Source organism: Tamandua tetradactyla, chromosome 18 (genome assembly GCF_023851605.1).
Source record: "Tamandua tetradactyla isolate mTamTet1 chromosome 18, mTamTet1.pri, whole genome shotgun sequence".
Classification (NCBI taxonomy): Eukaryota; Metazoa; Chordata; class Mammalia; order Pilosa; family Myrmecophagidae; genus Tamandua; species Tamandua tetradactyla.
Window position 1 is genome coordinate 59,506,660 of NC_135344.1, and position 25,868 is coordinate 59,532,527.

General features: G+C 39.3%; 1 protein-coding gene across 3 annotated transcripts in view; it reads right to left on the reverse strand.

Annotated features, from left to right (window-relative positions):
- Positions 1-25,868, reverse strand: part of LAMA3 (laminin subunit alpha 3) — a 318,755-nt gene that overhangs the window by 57,083 nt on the left and 235,804 nt on the right. For 2 of the 3 annotated variants that reach the window (XM_077135789.1, XM_077135788.1), the window contains 5 exons: positions 20,612-20,842; positions 16,397-16,510; positions 11,193-11,302; positions 8,839-8,919; positions 2,783-2,889 (listed from right to left, as the gene is read on the reverse strand). In XM_077135789.1, coding sequence (XP_076991904.1) covers positions 2,783-2,889; positions 8,839-8,919; positions 11,193-11,302; positions 16,397-16,510; positions 20,612-20,842 — 643 coding nt within the window. Of the gene's footprint in view, positions 1-2,782; positions 2,890-8,838; positions 8,920-11,192; positions 11,303-16,396; positions 16,511-19,240; positions 19,592-20,611; positions 20,843-25,868 lie in introns of those variants that run through there. The other variant, XM_077135790.1, reaches the window with a different exon arrangement.

Consider the following 25,868-nt stretch of genomic DNA (forward strand, 5'->3'; position numbering starts at 1 on the left):
CAGCACCACAGCAAAATTCTTAGCTTTACCTTTCTTAGAAATTTTCCTAGACATGCCACAAGGATGCTTTTGCTTTTGTTCTTCTTGGTAGCCAGTAATATTCCATACTACTTTTTAGGTATTTATAGATATATAAACTACATTCACTTTTTATTGTAAAAAGTTTTATAAGGATAGAATGAGGGTAAAGAATGGGGAGCGGATTTAATGTGTACAAAATCTTTAATGAGGTTGAATGTAAATGTTTGGAAATGGATAGAGGTGATGATAGCACATTATGATGAGTGTAATTAACAGCACTGAATTATGCATATGACTGTGGTTGAAAAGGGAGTGGTGTATGTCACCAGCAGGAAAGCTAAGGTTAAAACATGGGATTGTGTAACAGTGAACCTGGTGGTGGATGATGACTGTGATTAATAGTACAAATACAAAAATGTTTTTGCATGAGCTAGAACAAATGTACATCACTAGTACAAGAAGTTAATAGAGTTGCATATGGGGAACAATGTCCCCATTGCCAACTGTGGACTGTAGTTAACAGTAATACTTTAATATCCTTTCATCAATAGTAACAAATGTACCACACCAAATGATAGGGATCAATTATAGAGGGTGGGGGGCTAAGGAGTACTGGATGTTTCAGAGGTTTTTTTTTTTTTTTTTTACACAGGCAGGCACTGGGAATCAAACCCAGGTCTCCGGCATGGCAGGAAAATGTTCTGAAATTGATGGTGGTAATGGATGCAGAACTACGTAATGATACTATAAGCCGTTGATTGTACACTTTGGATGGATTGTATGGTGTGTTAATATATCTCAATAAAACTGTTAAAAACTTTCGTAAGTTCCTCACGGAAAGTTTGGAGAAATAAAAAAATAAGGTAAAAACATCACCCTTGGTTGGTCCTACCACTCAAGACAATCTCTGTTTTCTTTATATACATTTGCATACATTTTAATTTATTACATATAACCATAGGTTTCTCTTACTCATTTTTTAAAACCTTTTACTCATTCTCACATGTTTATATGGTTGTATCACTCTTACTTGCTCAGTTAGGCTGTAAATGCCTTACAGCCAGGAATCCTGGTCTTATTTCCTTCACAATCTCCCACAGTACTTTGGACAGTCTACAGGGGACTTGGCTTACGTGGGTGACTGATTTATCAGTGCAATTTTCTCAGCAAGTTTTAGTTTTAACAACTAGGGAATCTGCAAGTTATTAATAGGAAAAAAAATAGAAAATCTCACAGGTACAAACACATCATATTTGAGAGCATTTTCTTCTATTTTAGAACAAAGAGTTGCCATATCCATTTCAAAAAGCTTATTTTTGTTATTGGAGTTGGGGTGGCTGTTGAAGACGCATTCATCTCATAAAGACACTGAGTGTGATCTTGACACTTCTTGAATACCTCCAGTGACAGAACTGTTAGAAGTCTTTTGTTTGTAAACTGCTTTAAACGCCAACGGGTTTTTCTCTATCTTCTACTTCTTGATATAAGTTCTGCCCCTTATGCCACATAGAACAAGATTAAACTTTCTCCCACACAACAGCCTTTCAGCCTTTTTCTTTTCAAGGCCCTCAATCCTTCCTCATGTGACATGTTCCAAGACCCTTCAAAGTCTTTCCCTCTTTCTGAACAAAGCCTATGTGAGGAGTTACACAGACAGCGTGGAAAGAAATGGCACACCTGATTTTACACATGAGAAAAAACTCAGAGAAGATAGTACGAGGCATCTTAAGTCCACTTCATACTCTTTCGAGCCATACCAAACTTACTGATGACTAGGACCTTAAGCCTTTTTATGCCTCCTGTGCTAAGTCACAGCTCACTCATCATGTACTGAAAGAATGATTCTTTTTCCCTCCATTCAACTAAGGGTTACACACTCATCTCTAACATAATGTTGTCTGCTTGGACTTGGTCCATCAGTCCAGACTGTTGAGGCCCTTTTGTATTCTAAACGGGTCATATAGGTATCTGCTTTTCTTCCTGAAGTCGTGGTATCTGATAACTGGGTAGGCACACCTTCTGTAATCCTTACAAGTCAAAAATGTTGAACAAGACAGAGCCAAGGATAAAGTCCTGAGGCATGACAATACAGTCCTCATTCTAGACCAATATTAGTCCATTTCCTTTACTACATTCCTTTGGAAATGGTCATTTGACCAGATCTTATTCATATATCCAGACTTAAGTTCTTCTTATCTACAAATATAACATGAGAGATTTTTATATGGATGGTGCTTTTCGTGATAAACATTAATATTTTTGTAAAGAAAGAAGAAGACAGTTTTCCTCTTAGTTTCTAGTTTTTCCTAATGAACCCATAATAACTCCCAGTAATTACCTTTTCCTTGGTATGCAAAATCCATCCCCATTATACCACCACACCAGAGAACATTTATTGCTATAAGAGAAAGAGCACTTTGATTTCTTCAGATACACACACGAGGAACGTTGGTGTGATAATAATCTTACAATGCCAAAGGGAGATCTTGGCAAAATCACAAAAGTAGGATCTGATGTTATTTGGGCTATAATTAGTTGAATTTTAAAAACAATTTACTTTTTTTCAAAAACCTAATTGATGTAAGTTATTCGCCAAAGCTGTAAATGCTACCTAAGTACTCCAGGGCTGTCAAAACAAAGGAACAATTTGTTAGTTGAAATTATTTATTATGTTTCCTGAAAATTTTTGCTCAGGCTCTTACCCAGCTCTTTTATACCAATTTCATAAGTGTCATTGAATAGAGATGTGAGTCAACCTTACCTCCAGTCAGAGGGTCACAACTGCCCAACTGGCCATTGCTGTTACAGTTGCATGGTTGGCAGCGACCTCCAAATTTCTGGGGATTCCCAAAATATCCTGGTGCACACCTATCCAAAATATAGAAAAAGAAGAAACACCCAAATAATTCCTCATTCATTCCACCTAATTTTTTCAACCTCCAGCTTCCTGTTTGGAATACCACCGCCCCATGGGAGGAAGGCTGACACTGATTTGCTACACAGTGTCTCAGTATAGAGATATTTATGCCTTGAAAGAGAAAGACGAGAGTAGGAGGCGGGCAGAGATTACTTCTTTCCTCCTTGACACCTAGGACTACAGAGTCCTCAAATCCCCTTATGAGCTGAACGACAAATGAAGAGACAAACACACACAAGAATATTTTGACCAACACGCAAATCAAAGTTGGCTGAATTTTATACAAAAGTTATGTTTCTAAAGAAATCACACACAATGAAAATAAATACTTATGGCTAATTTCCTCATAGGAATACATTTCAAGTAAGATTCATATAAATTCAAACTGGGCATGAAGGGGAGCTTTATTAATATTTCCGATTTCGCGTCTGCATAGTTCAAATTTGTATCAATTGCTACAGTGCTGCAATAAAGGCTTAAACAAATGGCAGCAATTACAACCACCACCCTCCGTGAGGAACCTTTTTTTACTCTAGGTAATTTCATGAGGACTCAGTTGCTCATTCACAAATTTTTAAATGATCCTATTTCCTTGATTCTCAGACAATCCTTTGTTTAAAAAAAAAAGCATGTTAGTAGTTCTGGAATTGGGATGTGAATCAAAAATGTTTCTGTCCAAGAGTGAAGCTCTACCCCTCTGCCAGTTGTCATCAAATTGATGTGTGGCAAGTCTCACATCATCAATGGAACTGAGAAAATCAAGAAAATATGGCATTTGACTCTCTTCTTCAAATTTAAGCTTTACATCACAGTACTGTCAGGCAATTAAAATGTGCTTTACCAATGGATACGCCAGTGATATGGTAGAAAGGACGCTGGTTTCGGATCAGGAAGTTCTCAATTGGATCCCTGCCTGCCCCACTTACTAGCTGTGTGATCTTGGGCTAGTGTCTTAACCCTCTGAGCTTCATTTTCTTTATCATGTCAGCTTCATAATGATATGGATCTGGGGGGCCATATGCTCACCAATATATTTCCTAACACTGGGGATAGTGCCTGGTAGATAAGTATTTGTTGAATGAATGAACAAATGAAGAGAGAAATGAATAGTCACGCTAGTAATACCTTTTTTGGTTAAGAGATATGAGATAATAGTAGCAAGCTACCTAGCACGATTATGCACACAATAAAATACATTTATCATTAAAGACATGATGAAATATTCATTTTATATGTATGTGTATATATAAATTGGAATTACATGGAATTGTTACATTTTAGAAAGTAGGTAGGAAGCAGAATTTTATATTCCCTAGTTATAGAGAAGGTAATTAGACTGAGATAGCTTATCTAAGCCTACTAGTCAGGTTGGTGATGTATTAAGAATAGGGCTTTATTTACTTGATGTGATGGGCATCCCATTCTGCCTGACAAACCATGCCATACCAAATCTAAACTTTCCATGTAACAGAAACATAATTACAAAGCACCTATGTTAAAGTCACATAATTATTCAGGAAGTTAAATTCCACTTCTTCCCTATTCTTGCAAACCTTTAGTTACTGATCACAGATAATAGCTCGTTCTCTTATTCTCATTATATGGTAGTGACTAAACACAATGGATTGAAATAAAACTTCCTAATGACACTGGCAAAACAAATGATGAGCAAAGAACATGTTTGTCCCTTGTGGTTCTGAGTGTCTGAGGAAGAAAAAGGTGGTAAGAGCATAGGACGAGCTAGGGAACCTTTCCTAACCTGCTCCCCGAGACTGGCTGCTCCCTTTCTACTCAGCTAAGCTCCTTGGACACAGTCCTCCTTTGCACCCTGTACTGTCTTTGTACTTATCATTGTGTAGGTACTGACGGGGCCAGGTTTGATGCCTGGTTCAGAGTGGGTACTCACTTTTGAACAAATGAAAAATTCTGACATTAAAATGGCATTTACCTGAGGGCATTTTCCTAAAAGTTTAAGAAACAATGGCTTGTTCTCTTAAGACTTCAAATGCAACAAACATGAGGTGAGAGAAGAACTGTCAATTATGGATTTCTCTTTTCAAGATCGGATGCCTGCCAAATGGATGTCCCATCAAGCCTATGGCTGTTTTCTACTTCCTTATTTGTGAAGAACCATAAGGAAAATCAAATGATAAAGTTTCACAAGTGTAAGTCTTGTAACTTAAAATATATTTATATATATCCATGCCTGGAACACCTCGCCAACCTCCATTTCCAACCCACCCATCATCCTTCCTGTCTCAGTATAACTTCCTTTCCCCACCCTTCAAGGCAGGGTGGATGCCGCTCCTATTGCAGCGGACTTAGGCCCGTTATGTTTTCTCTCGCTGTTTTAAGTCCTTGTTTTTATGGCTGTCTATCACTAGAAGTGTAAAATCCTTGAAGTTAGAGACTACTTTGTTTGCTAGTCTCTAACCTCTAGCATTTTAGCATACTGTCAGGCAAGTAGGCTCTCCAAACATTTTTCAGTGAAAGTAAGAATGAATAATAGATGTGAGGCAAGTACGGGTAATGTTCCTTTGCTGAAACGAAAAGTGGAGAACAGAAGAACTTAAACAGCTCCCTTTTACCGGGGGACAGACTCCTTAGCCACTGTTCGTATGTTGCCTATCACCAGACAGACCCTGCATCCTCTAGTCCCCCTGGGCTTTCTTGCCCTGCTCTCTTCCAACTGGCCTGCTTTCCACCTCTACCTTCCTGCAACTCTGGGTTCCAGCTGCCCTTTAGACTTACCAAAGTCCTACCTTGGCCCTAAACATTTCAGATCACCTGAGTCTTGGCTTGAGTGGTCATACCTTACTATGAAATCTGGTTGAATAACTTTTCTGTGTTTTGCCATTGGTAAAAATCTCTAAGGTTTTTCAAAAAAAAAAAAAAGCCAGAATGATGAAGGAGAAAGTTTAAAAAAGGATATGGAGACGGGCCTGTAATATTTGTCCAATCAAATATTAAAAGGCATACTTTCTGAAATGATACAGAACTGATACTGGCATGGGAACCAAATAAAATGTACAGAAGCAAATCAAAGTATTTATAGAAATTTTGTATATGCATGTTTAACTTTCGTGGATTCAACTAAATGTTCTTGGCAAGAGAGAGCATGAGCACAAAAGTGTGAGAGTGGGAGATTTAGAGAAGGAAAAACAGGCAGAGTGCCTCTCCCCCTTTCACTCAATGAGAAGGCAGCCTGGGGGAGAGGCATGAAGGATGAGATTCTGCTGGCCTTGTGCCCCGGGCCTCTCTCAGAATGAACGTCTCTCCCTGCTGAGTATGGTTCTGCAGTGTAACCAAAAAACACGTATATTTCATGCAACATGACCTCTGGAATACAGGGGTATTCAAGGTTGTCTGAACTCTGGCCAATTGTTGCCTTACATATTGACATTAATTCTATCTGTCAGATGAGATGCAATACCACCAAAAGGCTAGGTTCCAAACTTTTACCAAAATAAAGATTTGATTGTAAAAAATAAGACCATAAAAATACTGAAAGCAAACATGCAAAAACAATTATTTAAACAAGGCATCAATGGTTGACATACTAAAGGATAAAAGAATAAACACAGCAATAATAAAACTTAACGTTTTACATCTAGAATTTCTAAAAAAAAAATGAAAATGAAAATAAACTGAGAGTATTTAAAACATATACTATGAAGGGCTAATTTCCTCTCTATACAAAGAATTGGTACAAATCAATGGGAAAGTAAAAGAACCATCTGAAAGAAAAAAAATTGGTAAGAGACCGACTACAGCAATTCACAAACTAGGATTTACAACTTATTCAATAAGTACATGAAAAAATCCAACCTGATTACTAAACAACATGTAAAGCTGATCTAAAAATCTTATTATTAAATGTGAATTAAAATGAAATGCCATTTTATTCCCTATCAAATTGGTAAATACTTTAAAAATTGATCATTTTTAGAATCAACTGAGGACAGGCAGTGGCTCCTTTTCACTGCTGGTAGGAATGGAAATGGATACAACTTTTCTGGAAGGTTGTGTGGCAAATATCAAAAGCCTGAAAATGTCCTTATTCTTTGACCCGGAGAATACATTTCTACAATTACATCTCAAGGATTTATGTGTTCATATATTTAGCTGTAGTGATTTAATTTCAGTGTTGCTTTAAATGGAGAACAGTAAAACAATCTCAAAGACCAATAGTAGGGATTAGAGAACTTCAGTGGAAACTTTTTGGTCACTGAGATGATGCTATCAATGAATACTTGTTGACGTGGAAAGATATTACTAATATTCTATCAAATGAGAAAACAAGTCAAAACAGGAAGAAAAACAGGAATCTACTTTTGGTTAAAAAATGTCTCTGCACATAGAAATGAGCTGTAAGAACATACAGCATGCTTTGAACAGCAGTTTTCTGTTTTGAACAGCAGTTTTCTGTAGGTCAAGTGATTATTAGGTATATGTGTGGGTAAGAGTACAGAGGGTTATATGGGATGTGGTGGGCCTTGGTTCTCTGCTCATCAATATTACATCATTTTATAATAAATGCATATTGATTTTATGATTAAGTTATTGTCAATTAAAAACATGTGGTCCATATGGCTCTTTTAGCTTCTACAGAACCCTTCCTTTTGATGACACTTTTCCAAATCTTCCCAGGTAGGTTTTTAAAGTATCTTTTCGGTCCTTCACAATCTCAACAGAGCACCCCATGCTTAGTAACTAATCATGGAAATTTGTTTGTGAATAACTAAAGCTTGGATCTGTGGTCCATTATAATTAAGTACACACTTTCCTTTCCACAGCATTCAGTCTGTCTCACAAATATTCACTGAACACGTATTATGTGGCCAGTCCCATGCTAGGCAACACCAGGGATTCAAAAATGACTGACACAGACTTTACCCTTAAAATATTCATAATATAGTATAGGGATCTATAGTGGTGTGTGTATGTGTGTGTGTGTAGGGTTGTACGTGTGTGGACAGGTATGTGGGGATGTGGGTGAAGAGTACGTAGGTTATATGTGGGGATAGGAGTGGAGGGCAGTAGAGATGTATGTGCTGGGTAGAGGTATGTAGGGGTGAGTATAGGTAGGAGGTCTACAGGGATATATGGGGGTTAGGGGGGTGTAGGAATGGGGTGGGGGTAGTGTGGAGACCCAGGGCCCAAGCCCTTCTCCATATTGAGAGTCGACATTTCGAGTAGCCACCAACATGGCCGGGACAGACATTAAAGGTCATCAAACCTCATGGTGGGGGACGAATGTATAAATGGTATCATAAACAAGGCACTGAAACTTCCTTTCCTTGATCACTGTTGATAACAACCCTGTGTCATGCAACCCTGCTGAAACTGTTCTCACACCCTTGTCTTTAACTTAAGAGCCCTTGCCCTCCCCCTCCCCCATTTGTGGAGTACTGACTTCCATTTCCCAACTGGCCGCCACTGGGAAGAATCTTCTTCTGTTCCTAAATCCTAATTAAAACTCATGTCTAACCTTCTGCCTAGCGTGTTCTGTGGTCCCTGGGCTGCCCTGACACAAGCCCTTCAAGGCGTGGGTTGGATCAGGGGAGACAGGGATTCCCTGTCATGCAGGGATGTGGAGGGGGTGCATATGCATAGGGGTATATAAGACTATGTGGATATATGGATATGGTGTGCCTCATCCTCAAATTTCCAAAACATGTATAAAGCAAGAAAGAGAAGTAGTTAATGATTTATTAGGTGAGCAGGCCTATATTTTTTCCCAAGAGATCTTTTACCAGCCCTCAGTAAAACTCACGGCCCCTCCCCTAGCTCTGAGCCACAAGTCAGCGAGCCCCACCCAGGACCAGGAGCCCCAGCAGTGCTCACAGAGTCCCTCCCACTCCTCCTACTTGTGGGGTGGGGGTAAGAGGAGCACCCACCTTTCGCACTGAGTTCCTGTGTATCCGGGTCTGCAGGAGCACCTCACGTCCCCCCCATTCACAACACAGCCGGAGGCAAAACTTGAAGGAAGACAGAAAAAGACTCCAATAAAAACACAAATCTATAGGCTTCGTGCTCATTATTTTTGTCACATAGTACTGACTTGCATTAAGTGAAAATAAAAACCAAGAGTCAGGCTTTTTTGTGTGAAGAAAACTGTACCTATCAAGATGTCTGTAGAGATAACGATGAACTATTTCAGCTGACTTTGGACAACTTGTGATGAATAAGGCCTGAAGGCATTTATTTTATTTTCTTTTTAGCTTGGAGAAATACATTCTTTCCCTTTAGACAGAGCAAAGTAATTCTTTGGAAGGGAGTATTACCAAAGCATTTTTCCAGGAAGAACAAGGAAGGAATAAAACAAGTCTAGGCAGAAAAAGAACAGAGAGTTCTGGTTCTTTTTTTTTCACACTTTCTCCTTGTTTATTCTAGTTCTTTTACATTGGGTATTTTGCCTCTGGAAAGAAAAGTAGGTGGTGGAGCCAGGTCCTTGGGGCCCCAGAAATGACTGGGGTACAGGGCGTGATTGCTTGCCTTGGAATTTCTCTGGGCACAATCATTCATGACTGTCTTAAGTATGAAAGTTATGAAATTTGATCCCCGATTAGCTCTAAACTGAAGCATATTTTGAGAAGAGCTTTTTTTTTTCTTCAAAGAGACCATGAAAAGGCCTATTGCCTTATGAATTGTTTCTGTCCATTGGACACTACACTCACTGAGTCTGAAGGGGAAATAACTCCACTTATCACTTCACTGGTAAAAGAACTCTGATTTGGGAAACCGCTCTTGGCCTATTTGATGGAAACAGAGTTAAGGCTCTAAAGGGAGTGTTAAAAATTTGTCAGTAGTATTAATTTTGCCAGAAGGAAAATGAGATGAGATAGGTAGGGTTTTATCTATAAATCAGCAGAGCTCCGTGTTACTTCAACTGCCTGGCAGCTGAGCAGACGGAGGTTGCTGACAACAATACGCTTTACAACTGTTAATGACAAGCTTTTCTCAAGCGCACCTGTGGAACTCTTGTTGCTTTCTACTCTAACGGCTGTTCGACCAAGTCTAGGCAAGTGTTTATGATAGATCCCTTTACAAATAAAGTCACAGGACTGGGCAGGCTTAAAGAGTATCAAATACACAGACTTTATATATATATATATATATACACACATATGCAGAAATGCCATGCTTGGGCATGTGACTACTGATAATTTTAAGATGTGGCCAAGTCTCTGATCTGTGGCTGATATAAATCAGCCTTAGTGGTACACACTTGCTTCTGAGCCTGGGCACTCTCGATACTTATCGGTATCTTCCTGATTGCTTCACTCAGTCACTTGCTATATTTTGCTTGGACCCCGTGGAAACCATGGAACGATGAGCAAGAATATTACAAGATACCAAAACAAAACAGAACATGGATCACCATGGAAAGAAAATGATGGCTTTCTACTTACATAGTCGGGCACAATGGAGCCGGAATGAGGCTCAGATCATGTCACTCTGGGTCTCACTCTTTTTTTCCAGCCATTCTGCCTTCTTACTGCTCCATGCACACATCAACACAGGGGCTTTCCATCTCTTTGCCTCATCCCTAAGATTCTACGATGCCTTACTATAGCCCATCATTCAAGCCTCTGTGAACCACAACTCCAAAAAACCTTCCTTAACTGCCATGTCTAAAGAAGCCACTCACTCACCATCCATTATATGTTTTAATTTTCTGCATAGCATGCATCTCTATCTGAAATTATGCTTCTTAATTATTTGTGTAAGTGCTTACTGAGTGTGATCATCTCCCCCTCCCCACTACCATCACTCCCATGAGATCAGAGACTTTTCCAATCTTCTTTACTTCAATTTCCCTAGCATCTAGTGAGGGTCGAGTCCTGGCTCCATGATGGGTACTCAGTAAGTAACTAATCATTAAGTGAATAGCAAAAGAAAAGAGAAAAAGAAAAAGCCCAGAAGACTACACCTTGGAAAGACTGTTTTTGTTTGATTTTTGCGTTTTTGTTTGTTCATTTTTTTAATCTAAGAGCTTCACTGATATATAATTCACATACCATACAATGCACCCACTTAAAATGTACAAGTCAATGTTTCTTAGTAAATTCACAGAACTGAGCAACCATCATTACAATCAATTTTGGAACATCTTCACCACCCCAAAAGAAACCCCAAACCCACTAGCAGTCACTTCTCATTCCCACCCCATCCTTCCAATTTCCCCAGTCCCAGGCAACCACAAAACTACTTTCTGTCAATATAGACTATTTTCAAGCTTCGGCAGTACCTGTTTGTATGAGGACATGGGCAGACCCTACAGGATCCGTGGATGGCATTCCCATAGTAACCCTCTTTACAGCGCTCGCAGTGTTCCCCAGCAGTGTTATGCTGACAATTCTTGGGACAGAACAAATAGTACAATTAATAGCAGCATATTACATCTATCAGTTTTGAGTTAGTTTTCAACTTCATTTCTCACACAATTACAAACCAAGTCCTCCGACTCTGATGGTGATGTAATTTCCATTGACCAAATGAATATTTTATCACAGAAATATTTTTTTCTGCCTTTCCAATTACTGTTTGTGCTAGAAAAAAAAGGTTTAAATGCCATTCACTGGTTGAGACCTACAAAATAGAGAGAGACCAGTTGGGTTCAAATTCTACTCTAACATTTAGTAGGTATGGAGTCTTGAGCAAGTTCCTTCACCTCTGAGCCTCATCACCTTTTGTTTGTATGTTGTATGGCGGGGATCATATTACATTCCTTTTTTGTGTGAGTATCCCATTATTATAGCATCATCTGTTGAATTTTTGTTGTTTGTTTTGGGAAGAGAATGGGCCGGGAATTGAACCTGGGTCTCCCACATGACAGGCGAGAATTCTACCACTGAACTACCCTTGTACCCCTGAGCCTCATTGCTTTTTAGAAATCAGTTTTATTGAGGCATGATTTATTTATGTGTCTTTTATTAAAATGTACAATTATAACAATACCCCCTTTCCAAGGCTGTTGGGAGAATTTTAAAAAGTAAAGTGCAACAGACCCTTTGCAAATGTAGATTCCCTTCCTTCTTCCTCTTAGAACTGCTTCTATGAAAATAATTTTACTTTTCTTTCAATTCATATATAACGATGCAATGAAGAAGAATGAAATGGAAATACGTTTTTAACACAAAGAATTTGCTAAAACAATAGGAAGTTGCATACTATTTTTAAAAAGTATTCAGCTTAATTCCAATGTTCCAGAGAAGCAAGAAATTAGTTTTCACTGTATGTTTATGTAAACTCAATTACTTTTCAAGTCAAAGTTGGTGGCTAATGAAAGCTGTTGTTTAGAGTAGAGCATTGAGATAATGTAACTTTATCAATGAGCAATCAACTATGATAAAGCCTAGTGGATTGTGCAGAATTTGTTTGTTTTGTAGAATTTTTAGCCCAATATAACCTTCCTTGGCTTTATTCTAGTAATAAAGACCTGAATGTAGAGAGAGAGAGCCAAGAAAACTCCCCCTGCCGTGAGCATCTGACAATTAAGAGATACTTTGTGTTAATCATAAAGCCTGATATCAGTATAATTCTTAAAATTTTCTTCTGTATTTTCCTTCTGTATGCAGATGTGGTGCTTGAGTAGGAAATGTTAATACATGTGAATTCTTTAAAAAAATCTGCAATTAGTATGGGGAAAATAATATACATCTATATCACAATAAGACATGGTGCTGTTCAGAATTAGAAAGACAGCCTTTCAATCATAAATGTCAGCATTTGTGTTCAGATTAAACAAATCAATCCCTCATCAACCCTTGAATAACTGAGAATTGCATAATCCACTAAGATATTAAAATATATTTTCCTGATACTAAAATTGTGCTATAATGGATTGGGATTAGTAAGGATTTCAGAAAACTGGTCTGGCCTTTGAAGAAGGATGCTCCTCACATGTTAATATCTGATCTTTATCAGAAAGTTCACCCCTGTTCCAAATCCTTCCCCACATATGGCCACCACTCGTGCGGTCTTTCCCTTCAGGAGTTGACGCTGTGCACAGACCACGGTGGTGTTCATCAGACCCACAGGGCAGCACGCTCAGGAGCTGGGGGGTGGGGCACTGCTGACAGCCTTTTCCTGAACCTAGCTCAGCTGCCCTGACCCGGTCATAAAACATCCAGTTCTTCTGAAGTAATCATTTACTCTTCTACTTTAGTTTTCTTTCCTTTTTAACTCCAAATGACCATAATAAAGAAATTGTGCCTGGACACATACATATTAAACCAATGTCCATGTAGTTCTGAGACTGAAAATACTGGTGAAGAAATTAGAACATGAAGAAACAACAATTGCACTGGAATCATTTGAATTCTACTAAAAGCACTCTGAGCACTGATTGTCTACAAGGGTGGGGGTGTTCCAAATGACACTGGGACTGGTGTTGCTTGATAAAGTCTTGTAAGAATTTCTGAAAGGCCCCTCCCTCCAAGTTGAGAACTGCCACCTCAGAAGTCGTCTTTGCCGATCCCACAAATTTAGGCATCTGACTGTTGAGTTTCCTTTTGTTTTATTTTGAACATCCAGGAATGAATTAATACTCTGACCACAGCTCATGCTCTCCTACTTCCATTTACCAACAACCATTTATAGGCATTAAATGTATGCCGAGCTATGCTAGGTAGGGGGATGCAATGATGGGTTGGTGTCCTGACTCAAGGGTGGATGTGACCAGATAGACAACTGAGATGTAGTATAGAACACATGATGATCAGTGTGTCCAGTGTCCCCTAGGAGCAAACAGAAGAGGCAGCTGGCCCTTCTGACGCCTCAGTAAGGCCTCCTAGAGGTGCTACTGCCTATACAGAGAATAGCAGGAGAGGAATGGGCTGGGGGAAGAAGAGAGGGAAGGGTGTGTCAGGCTCAGGGAACAGTGAGCACAGAACCTCAGAAACTGGAAATGGCCCAGTGACATGTGGGACTGTGAAGCAACTGGTATTAGAGTAGGGTGAAGCCAAGGCAAGGTGGGATGCAGCCAGAGAAGCAGGCAGCCCAGGGAGCCCAGGCAGACCCTCTCAGGCTGCTAAGGTCATGGGCTTCCATCCGTGGGCCTCAGACACCACAGAAGGACTTAAAACAGGGGAACCCTGGGTCAGCTGTGAATTTTATATAAGTCATTCTGGGGACAGTGGGGACAATGGACTCAGGTTGCAGGGAATAAAAAGAAAGAAAACCAAAGAAAGAGGATGGGAAGAGAAAGAAAGCATCAGGATGGAGAGGAAGAGGAGGCTACAGTGACAGAAAGGTGACAGAGACCATAGAAGGCAAGAGGTATGGGGGTTGGGGGTGAGGAGGAAATCAGAAGGGAAAGTGGGGCAAGGAGAAGTGGGAGAGGCCAAGACCTAGCAGAGAGGAGGGAAAAATCCCATCCCAGCTGTCCCTCCAGCTGGTGGCACCTGTGTCAGCGATCACCTGATACTCCTGTCCTCTCTCCAGGGAATACATGCTGATTGCTTTACTCACAAGGAAGGTTCTTTTTCTTTACAAACATCAGAATTTATTCCCAAAATGACACGGAGATTTACACATGTGTGAAGCTCCCATATATTAGAAATTTATCTTGAACCTTTAGAGGTGGAAGTAAATTTGCATAGGAATAAGCTCCAAAGCATTTGACATTTGAAGGTATTAGGTTTCCTCATGACTGTTCTTTGAGGAAGAACATGTGCGTATCACACTATGGCTACATTTGAGAGCAGTATCACCTCTTAGTACTGGCCAGTGAGCAATATAATTGAGTCTCACTCTGCATGTATGTGTGTGTTCATGAGCTCTGTGCATGCAATGTGTGCATGGGGGTGCATGTGTGTGTGTGCACATGAATGTATGTGCAGAGCATGTGTGTGTACATGAGTGTATGCATGTGGATGCACACCCACATGCATGTGCGTGGGTATATGTGTATGCATGCGCATAAGTGTGTGTGCATACATATATGTAAGTGTGTGTGTATGAGCATGCGTGTGAGCATACATGCATGTTTCCCACTCAACAGCAAGCTTCTTGAGAGCAGGGATTAAGTCTTATTTTAAACCCAGTACTTAGCTTTGCACCTGCCACAATAGCAAATGATCAGTAAATGGTTTCCTGCACGGACAGTTTCTAGAAGGGATAAATGAAAACAGAGCTATGAAGAAAGGAAATGGAAAAAAAAAATCTGTTTGATTAAAACATATGAATGATGACTCTCACTAGCGATACTTTTACTGGATAAGTGGCTACCAAGAAAATTCCCTTTCTTCTTTGGCAGCTTTTATAGGGTGGACTTGACATCTATAAACACTTCAGTGATAAGATTAAAATGTATTTTAAATTAGAACATCTACCTTTGTTGCACACAACACTCTGTATTAAAGATAAACTATTATGTAGGAATATTTACGAGCTGAAAAAAACATTTCCCAATGCCTTTTCTTCTTTTTGAACATATAAGGCTAAAATTCTACAAAATATTCTATCAGGCTCTTTACAACAATTTCCTGTCCTGGCCTGTCCCATCTTGCTGAGGAAGCAGTCCCTGGACATGCCAAACTGTCTCAATACAGTCTAGGATCCAAGAGTTGAAACACACTCCAGCTGTGTTGCACAATGCAAAGGAAATCTGTGCCAGAAGATATTTCCAGAAGAGCACAAGATAACCAGGGGAGCTGTATCCCTGGGAGCTACCAACCTCTCTCATTGTCTTGGAACTGTCTATTCTTCTCTTAAATGAGGGAGGCCCTGCTATCAGGGAGAACTCTGACAAAAGGAAAAAGGAAGCAGAATAAGAAAAGATTCTACTTCAGAATGTCAAAGAAAAATTTCCTAGGAATCTGATTTTATGTGGGAGAATTTTCTAACATATTCCAAAAAAAAAAAAAAAAAAAACTGTATTTCAGTAGATAAACTATAGACATCAAGCTATGAGGAAGTTAGAAGTGAGGAGGTACTTTCCTTCCTCCTGACACCCTCTGCTCACCTGTCTTTCCCCATAAACTCACTGTGTCTTGGTTTTACTATAAGTTTATATTTGATTGGTTGAATATTGCCTGAAGCCCTTCTTAGCATCCATTTCTCCCTCAGTTTCTTCCTTGGGTTACTGCTCATCTGATGTCAACAAAGGCTGCCCTCCTACAACCCCCTGTCATTCCAACAAAATTGGGGCTAAGGTAATGGCTCTGCTTTATAATATCCTGGCAATAGTTAAGTCCCAGGATTCACTTTTTAATATCAATTAATGAAACAGATTTAGAGGCTGAAATGCAACTTAATCATTCAGACAGATGTTCTCTTCTGGAAGAAGAAATGAAATGTGAACAAATTTAATCTGAACCTCTTACACTCACATAGCAACTTCTATTTAGGGTTTTGTAGAAGATGCTACAATGATACCTCAGGGCAATTTAGCAGGAATGGGGAGAAATGATTTCTGGCAGGTAATATAAGAGTCATCAATATACTCACAATACATATTCCTGAGACATCCTGGCATCGATTTGAATGTCCATTGCAATTGCAGGGAACACACCGTCCTGTATATAAGCCTTGGTTGTCCCGATAGTATCCAGGGCTGCAATCCTAATTTTTTAAAAAAGTGTTTCGTCAGTAGAAAAGAAAGAAAACAATTATTATCCCAAACATGCAATAATTCTGAACGTGAAGCATTCACTTTTTTAATCTTTCCTTCATCTTATGTATGAATTTTTTTTTTTTTTTTTTGTCATGGGCAGGCTCCAGGAATCGAACCCAGATCTCTGGCATGGTAGGGAGACTGTGTATGGATTTTTAATTCCAAACACTAGCCAGGCCCACATGCATTTTGTCAGGTTCTGTTTTGTTTCCAGGCCATGGTGGGGCTGTATGTTTGTGCCTGAGTGTGAGCTGCCTCAGTGAGGACATCAGAGATGGGGGTAGTGTGCAGGTGGAGATGGAAGTGGGGCTGCTCTCCTTTCACAACCACTTGTTTGGAGGTGAGAGGGTGGAGTGCTGAAAGAGTAAAGAGGATTAGGAAATTAGTCCTTTTACATGAACTCACTGACCTCAGGAAAAAACATCTAGCCAATCACATCACGCTCACGTCTCTGGGGGTAGCACGTCCTCTCCAACTTATGGGTTTGGGGCAGTTGGTGAAAGGAGCAAGGTGGAAGGTGGAGAAGAAGAAGGAATTGGCAGAACCCCTTCATTTCACTGCCACTTGCTAGTCTGTGAGACACAGGGAACGCAGGGGGAAGGCACAAGCTCCAGTTCTCACCCCAGATTAACCCAGGAAGTTGTCCGTTTGCTCCATACCAACACACAAAGACCTGACCTGAGGGAGTTCCTTAGGTCTAGTCTTGTTTTCTTTGTTCAATATTGTTTGGGTTATTCCTATCTTCTGTATGTTGTCTGTTTCCAGTGTAATACAAGTGATTGTTTTTCATACTGATGAGAAGAATTATAGTTTTCTTTCGACAAATTGACATAAAAAAGGATTCTAGTAAAGAATGCCTCTTTAAAAAAAAAACAAAGCATTTATTCTTATATTAGCCATTAAAAATTATTTAGATGTCTGTCTTTAAAGAGAACTATAATTTTTTTCATTTTAGCAGAGCTAATTACTGCATAGACTAAAATGAGATATTGTCACTAATTTCCTTCACTATCTCCTACATGCCCTATATTTTAAATTACTATTTCAAGAGAAAAATATCATCTTTTAGCTGATCCTCTTTAAATGGCACTTTGCAGCTATAGTCAAAGGAAACCTTGAAATGAATGGTACAGCCTCAGTCATCCACCACCATAAAGGTGTCTGTCTACCTGGTCAAGTGGGAAAGAGCAAGAAGCCAACCCGACAGGGCAAGAGGCAGAAGCCACAGGTGCTACCAAGAGTGGAATAACTCCGTCGCTATTAGAAGCTTCTTCTGAAGTTCCCAATGACTACAAATCATATGCAACAACAAGACCATAATTTCCAATATAGTGTTCTCTTAAGCCATTAGAAAATAGTTAGGCAAAAGAACACATTGCAAAAAAAAAAATTAGATTACTTTATCTGTTAAATGAATAGGCTTGTCTAAAGGAGAATCAAAATATGCAAGGAATGCTTTGCAGCTAGAAATAGGATTATAAAAGATACATCTGAATGAAATTCAGCCAATGATGATACAATTATATCTACACTCTCTACTAATAAGTGGCAAGTACCTTATAATTATCACCATACACATATTACATGTTTATAAATAATCATATTTGGCAAACAAATTATCCAAATAAGTAAAGACACCTGGTTAGTTTATGACACCATGCCTAAGTAAAAGCCTTAGCTAAACATTCTTGGGGGCGGAGGGCAGTCTTTTCTGATTAAAAATAAAAGTAGCCATCTTAGTCTACTTTTGAATAAAAAAAGAAAAATGTACTCTGCAAAGGTTAAATGTCATGTGACTCAGAGTATTTGTCAGATATCAAAATATAATCATTTTCTCACCTCTGTAATGCAAGCAAACACTCACATTTTATATAATATACAGGTCACATATTCATATTATATTGAAGACTTACTCTCTATATGAAAATGAATGTGCCTTACTATATTATTTCAGTAAAGGGGTTGTAAGTAGTTTTTTTTGGGGGGGGCGGTGCATGAACCCAGGTCCCCTGCATGGAAGGCAAGCATTCTATCACTGAACCACCTGTGTACCAGTAGTTAAGATTTTTTAAGTGATAATTTTTCATGATAACTTTTCCAGCAAACTTTTGTAGCATAGAAGATAAAATCATATCCCTAGGTTTCAGGACTAGTTCAATGACATAGGAACTAGTTCTCTATATGTATAACATCCAAGAAGTTTAAAGAAAGAGAACAGAACTTATAAATGTTTTATGCTTGGCAAATTGAAACATGCTTGTTAAGTATTATACTAAATGCATCTCATCATTTTTTCTTGAGCATGGTTTTCAGTGATTCTTATGTCTCATTTTTCTTTCAAACAGAGCTTGGAAAACTATAGGCAATTAGACTCTTTTTGTCCCAAGGCTTGTGTTACTCTCTAAAGGGCACAGAGTTTCACAGTCTATTAACATCCCCCAAGCATCCAAACTCTTAACTGTCTCGGCATTTCCAGGTGGGCTGATGTTTATGGAGCTTGTGGTTAACAGCTCAGAGAGCAATCTGTCAGGTAGGATACTGAACACTGCCAGTCAAAGCAATGAGGAAGCTGTCACAGCCCCCAACCCACCCTTTTACTCATTAATCACCCTAACTGAAAATGTCAAAAAGCTAGGAACCCTTCCCCATCCCAAATCAAAATTTAAAAGGAACATTACCTGGCTGGGTCTAAATTCTGCATGGCTTGCTTGCAGATGACTTTGACCAGGAGGCTGAAGTAATGCTACCCTTTGCTGCTGCATATTGTATCCCAGACACTGCCCCAGGACTGCCCCAAAGATCCACAGCCATCCTGTTCTCAGGGCTAATCTCTTCACTTCAGGGGGCATCCTGGTCCTGGGGTGCTCTGCTGGCTGCGCACAAACCTCTGCCTCTCCCTCTTATACCTGCCTTTCCTGCTCAGTGCCCAGGCCTGCCTGACTCAGGTAAGGGAGGCTGTCTGCAGCCGGGGCCCCACCTTTAAACTTCACTCATGAGTCAGACTGTATGAGAGAACACCTAACAGTCCTGGAGGTAAGTGCAGTGCTTTGTAACTCCCATGAGGCGGGGCAGGCATCACCTTCCACCCACCTCACCCCTGCAGACAGCACTAGGCTACAGCAGCAGTAAATCACAGGCTGAGTCACAGCAAAGAATATACCCTGGGTACAAGGGTGTAATCCAGAGGTTCCTACTTTCCTTTGGGCTATGTATTTTAATCAGGCTAGAGAAAGAGAAAGAAGGGGAAAGAATGGAAGCAATTCATGGACTACATGTTACCAAACAGGAACTCCAGAAAACTATGGCTGATAAGATATTTGCAGTTTAATAAAATAGAAACTCATGTGTGGATCATCTTGGGGTTTTCTGTTGCCAAAGAGTCAAGACAGAAAGTGAAGGGATTTGATAATTCTATATACATTGGGTGTATGGACTACACAGTGATGTTTGCTATTTTCCAATAATTATCCTAATCATTGTACTTTTCTTCACTTTTCTTAGCAAGAGGACAAATGTAAAGCTTGAAATATTAAATATTATCACTTTATGGCACAATTTAATCAACTGAGGACAGTCAGGCAGACCGAGCTTCATCCAACAAAGAACTGCTGAAAGCTAGAAAACTGGAATACAGTTTCCCCTTGCAGAATCCAGAATATTCTCTAGAATTCAATTCTATTTTGGGGGAGGGTAGGGGAGGCCCTGAACTGGGGAAAGGCATAAGAACCCTGGTGTGCCCTTGGGAAATCGCTGGCTCTAGTATTGGGAAGCTGACTAGGGGGCTCCTTTCCACTTTTCAGAAAGTCCTGATTTCTACCATCACCAGATGCAAGGACCTGAGTTCCTATGCATTTAGAGACATTTGTGGTTTCTTTTCCATATTTAATAACTGAAGTATTAAAGTCAGGTAAAATGTAAGCTAAAGAGCCCAGCAGAAACTTGTACAATGGACAAAGTGTTCTAAACCATCTAGACCTGCTGGACAGCAGCCAGAAAAGCCAGCCAAGGAAGTCCCCTGGGGGATTGTATGGCAGAGGAATTTTTCCTACCTGGCATGAATCACCAGCATAGTCAGGGGGGCAGGAACACATCTCCACATGCTGTGCTGTCCTTCCGCTTCCTGTATCAGTGGCCTCCTCCAGCCCCACCTCACCCAGGGTTAGCCGCTGCGTCTCTGTGAAGTAGAGACCTCGGATGCGCACACCTTCCAGTCTAGACAGCACCGTCATCAGCTCTTCCCGAGACACCGGGGCACGGCTGCCTGCATGTCTGAAGTTCCCCTACAGGTGAAAATGGAAAGTAGATGTCTCCCTTAGATCAGCTCACTTCCGGGGGTCTCGAAGAAGCAGACTCCCAGGAATAATCAAAGAAACACATTTGGATCTTATGAGGACAAAATAAAGCAAGATGGCTAGGTCCACAGTGTATTTACATTGCAGTCAGTTGAGCAGGTTATTCCCAAGAAAGGAGAGTGCCAAGAGAAGGGCAAAAAATAAAGAACACAGCAAATAAGGGGTAATAAAATGAAATGTTTCCCAGAGTTATACTTATTTTTAGATGCACTTTCGTGTACGCAAACAAGGTGAATGAGAAAGATAAAGGAAAAAAAGCACACAGATACCAACTGAGCCACGCAGCTCAGACATTGTTTAAATGGGTGTAATTGTGGCAGGAAGTACAATGTTTTCTTGCACCCACACTCAACGTTACTTTATTTTAATAAAAGCAACATTATGAAAACTTTCTGTTAGGTCGGGGGAATAAGGGAGGGCTCTATGGCTGAAATCATGAAGTCACTCGGGAACGGGAGGTGAACTGTTACAATCAAGGTCTTTGCGCAGCAAACATCTATTCACGGACATCTAACCACCCGCTGCTCAACCCTAAATTTAGCATAATAATCCTTTGTTTAATATGCCGCACCTTTCATGTCATCACCTAACCCCTGCCCTTAAAAACTGAACTCGCCAAAGCCCGTGCGCAGACTCACCTCACTTCATCTTGGGTTCGGTGAGCTCTGCCCGGGAGCGCAGCCAATAAAACACACTCACTTAAAATCATTTCATCTATTTTCCTTTCTCTCAAATACCTCATATCTTAAAACCTTTCACTTTCATGAGTTGATACGGAATGTCCATAATATGGGATGCTCTGTAGAGAAGTGAATGACTCTGTTCCTGGCCATGGAATAAAAACTATGGAGCAGCTTTGAGCAGTGGCCTTTGAATCAATTAGGAGAGCTTCTAGTAACTGCTCTCCCCATTCTAGCTCTCTCTTGCCTCAGGCCAGTCACCTCTGCCTTTCATATACTAATGGTACAGGAATTCTAATCACCTGCTGAAGCATCCCAGGGCTTCCATCTTTAGTTGCTTGGAGTGTTTAAGAGCAGGGGATTAAAATATATACTCTATAACCCTGAAAGTTTTGTGACTTTGGAAGTGTTGCTTAACCTAATAATTAGAATGATGATAATGAAGTACTACCAGCTAACAATTATAGAGCTCTTCTTACGTACCAAGCATTGTTTTATGGACTTTACATGTTATCTCATTAAATCCCCACAATAATTCTACATGGTAGATATTATAATTATCACCCCAATTTTACAGATGGGAACACTGAGCACAGAGAAGCTAATTAATGTGCCCAAAGTCACACAAGTGGTGAGTGATAGAACTGGAATTCAAACCTAGGCAGGCTTCACTCTAAAGCCTACATTTGTTTTTTAATTAAAAAAAATTTTTTTTAATATAACAACATACAAACATGAACATTCTTACTATATGATCATTCCATTCTTGGTATATAATCAGTAATTCACAATATCATCAAATAGTTGTATATTCATCACCATGATCATTTCTTACAACATGTGCATCAATTCAGAAAAAGAAATAAAAAGAAAAAAGAAAAAAACTCATACATACCATATCCCTTACCCCTCTCTCTCGTTGACTGCTAGTATTTCCATCCACCCAATATATTTTAGCCATTGTTTCCCCTATTTTTTTTCTATACCCCCTTCATTGATCAACAGCATTTCAATCTACTAAATTTATTTTAACATTTATTTCCTGTGCTGGTTTGAAAGGAAGTATGCCCTCTAAGAAAAGCCATGTTTTAATATAAATCCCATTTCTTAAAGGTAGAATAATCTCTATTCAATACTGTATATTTGAAACTGTGATGAGATCATCTCCCTGGTTGATGTGATTTAGTTAAGAATGGTTGTTAAACTGGATTAGGGGATGATCTGTCTCCACCCATTTGAGTGGGTCTTGATTAGTTTCTGAAGTCCTATAAAAGAGGAAACATTTTGGAGATTGAGAGAGACTCAGAGAGAGCAGAGAATGCTGCAGCACCACGAAGCAGAGAGTCCACCAGCCAGCGACCTTTGGAGATGAAGAAGGGAAATGCCTCCTGGGGAGCTTCATGAAACCAGAAGCCAGGAGAGTAAGCTAGCAGATGACGCCGTGTCTGCAATGTGCCCTTCCAGCCGAGAGAGAAGCCCTGACTGCGTTCGCCATGTGCCTTTCCAGATGAGAGAGAAACCCTGAACTTCATCGGCCTTCTTGAACCAAGGTATCTTTCCCCAGATGCCTTTGATTGGACATTTCTATAGACTTGTTGTAATTGGGACATTTTCTCGGCCTTAGATCTGTAAACTAGCAACTTATTAAATTCCCCTTGTTAAAAGCCATTCCGTTTCTGGTATATTGCATTCCAGCAGCTAGCAAACTAGAACATTTCCGTTATTATTTATTTTTAATCCATATGTCTTGCCCATCTGTCCATACCGTAGATAAAATGAGCATCAGACACAAGGTTTTCACAATCACATAGTCACATTGCGAAAGCTATATCACTATACAATCATCTTCAAGAAACATGGCTACTAGAACACAGCTCTACATTTTCAGGCACTTCCCTCCAGCCTCTCCAATATACCTTAACTAAAAAGGTGATATCTATATAATGCGTAACAATAACCTCCAGGATAACCTCTCAACTCTGTTTGGAATCTCTCGTCCATTAACACTTTATTTTGTCTCATTTCTCTCTTCCCCCTTTTGGTTGAGAAGGTTTTCTCAATCCCTTGATGCTGAGTCCCAGCTCATTCTAGGATTTCTCTCCCACACTGCCAGGAAGGTTTACACCCCTGGGAGTCATGCCCCAAGTAGAGAGGGGGAGGGCAGTGAGTTTGCTTATCATGTTGGCTGAGAGAGAGAGGCTACATGTGAGCAACAAAAGAGGTTCTCTGGGGGTGACTCTTAGGCCTAATTTTAAGTAGGCTTAGCCTATCCTTTGCGGGGATAATTTTCATATGAACAAACCCCAAGACTGAAGCCTTGGCCTATTGCTTTGGTTGTCCCTACTGCTTGTGAGAATATGAGAAATTCCCCAGATGGGGAAGTCAAATTTTCCCCCTTTCTCGCCATTCCCCCAAGGGGACTTTGCAAATACTTTTTTACTCACTGTTCAAATCACTCTGGGATTTATCAGTGCCTCACTCTGGACAAATCTACAAAACCTCATGCCCTACTCAAAGTTCCATGTACTTGTGATATTCAATTAAACTGTTCACATAAGTTATATTAGGAAATGCAGTAGTTCAAATATAAATTTTGTACCAAATAAACATTTTTTTGCTTTAGTTTCACACATAAGTCAAAGTTTTAAAATAAGAATTACCATCTATTTTCAACATCTTGCAATATTGACATTCCTTTGTTCTTCCTTATGCAAAAACATTTTTTAATTTGTACATTTAGTTACCATCATTGTACACTGTAGGCATTCCTAGATTATACCATCTCAGTCTTTATCATCTATCTTTTCTTCTGATTTCATTTGTGCCCCCAGCCTCCCTTTATCATTCTCACATTCACCTTCCTTCAGTGTACTAACATTATTGTATTACAGTTAGGTAGTATTGTGCTATCCATTTTTACAATCAGTCTTGTTGCACAATCTGTATCTCTTCAGCTCCAATTACCCATTATCTACTTAGTTTTATCTCCTGATGGTCTCTGTTCTTAACTGAAGTTCTCCAAGTTCATTCACATGTTAGTTCATATCAGTGAGGTAACACAGTGTTTGTCCTTTCATTTCTGTAAAGCCTGCATTTTCCACCTTATATTCTGTTGCCTTCTTTGAACTCAGTTTCCACATTTCTTAAATGGGCATAGTAATACCACTCTCAGGGTTATCATGACATTATAGTAAATTAAATGATATAAAGTATGTAAAGTGTTTAGCATAGTGCACATAGAAGATATTCAAGATAACATTTAGGTAGCTATTATGATCATATAAATATAATTTTTTTTATCTTAATAGAGTTTTTAACCGTTTGAGGTAAAAATTTATGTGCAATAATATTCACTTATTTTAAGTATACAATTAATGATATTTAGTAAAATTACAGAAGTGTGCAACCATTACAATGATCTAGTTTTAGAACACTTTCATTACCCCAAAATGAAATCATGCATCTATTTGCAGTCACTGCCCACTCTGAACCCCAGCCCCAGGAAACCACTAATCAATTTTGTCTCTATGAATTTGCCTATGATGGACATTTTAAATAAATACAAACTTAGTTACTATACAAAAATTCTATATAAAAAAAAAATACTATGCAAAAATTCGGCTCCTGTACAGCTCCCTCTCTCCACTTCTAGATTGTCACAAATTACATCTTAATGTATTATGTGACCCTAACCATAGACTTATAATTACTGTTTCATGCATTTGTCTTTTAAATCATATAGGAAGAGAAACAGGAGTTACAAATCAAAATCACAATAACACTGACTTTTATATTTACCTATGTGGTTACCTTCACAGTGTTCCTCATTTCTTCACATGGCTTCAAGTTACTTTCTAGTGTCCTTTCATTTCTACTTGATGGACTCCTTTTAGCAAGTTCTTGTAGGGAAGGTCTTCCAGTGATGATCCCCCTTAGCTTTTGTTTATCTAATAAAGTCCTAATTTCTTCTATATTTTAAAATAATAGTTGTGCTATATCTAGAATTCTTTTTATGTGTTTGTTTATATATACATTTAGTTATTTTTTAAAATTTTATTGAGAAATATCCATACATGTGTCCAACCATATTATACAATCAATGGCTCACAACATCATCACATAGTTGTGTGTTCATCATGCTCACTTTTCAGAAATTTGCATCACTCCAGAAGAAAAAAAAAAAGAACTCATACATCTCATACCCCTTACCCTTCCCTTTCATTGACCCACAGTATTTCAATCTACTCAATTTTTACCCTTTACCTCTCCCTATT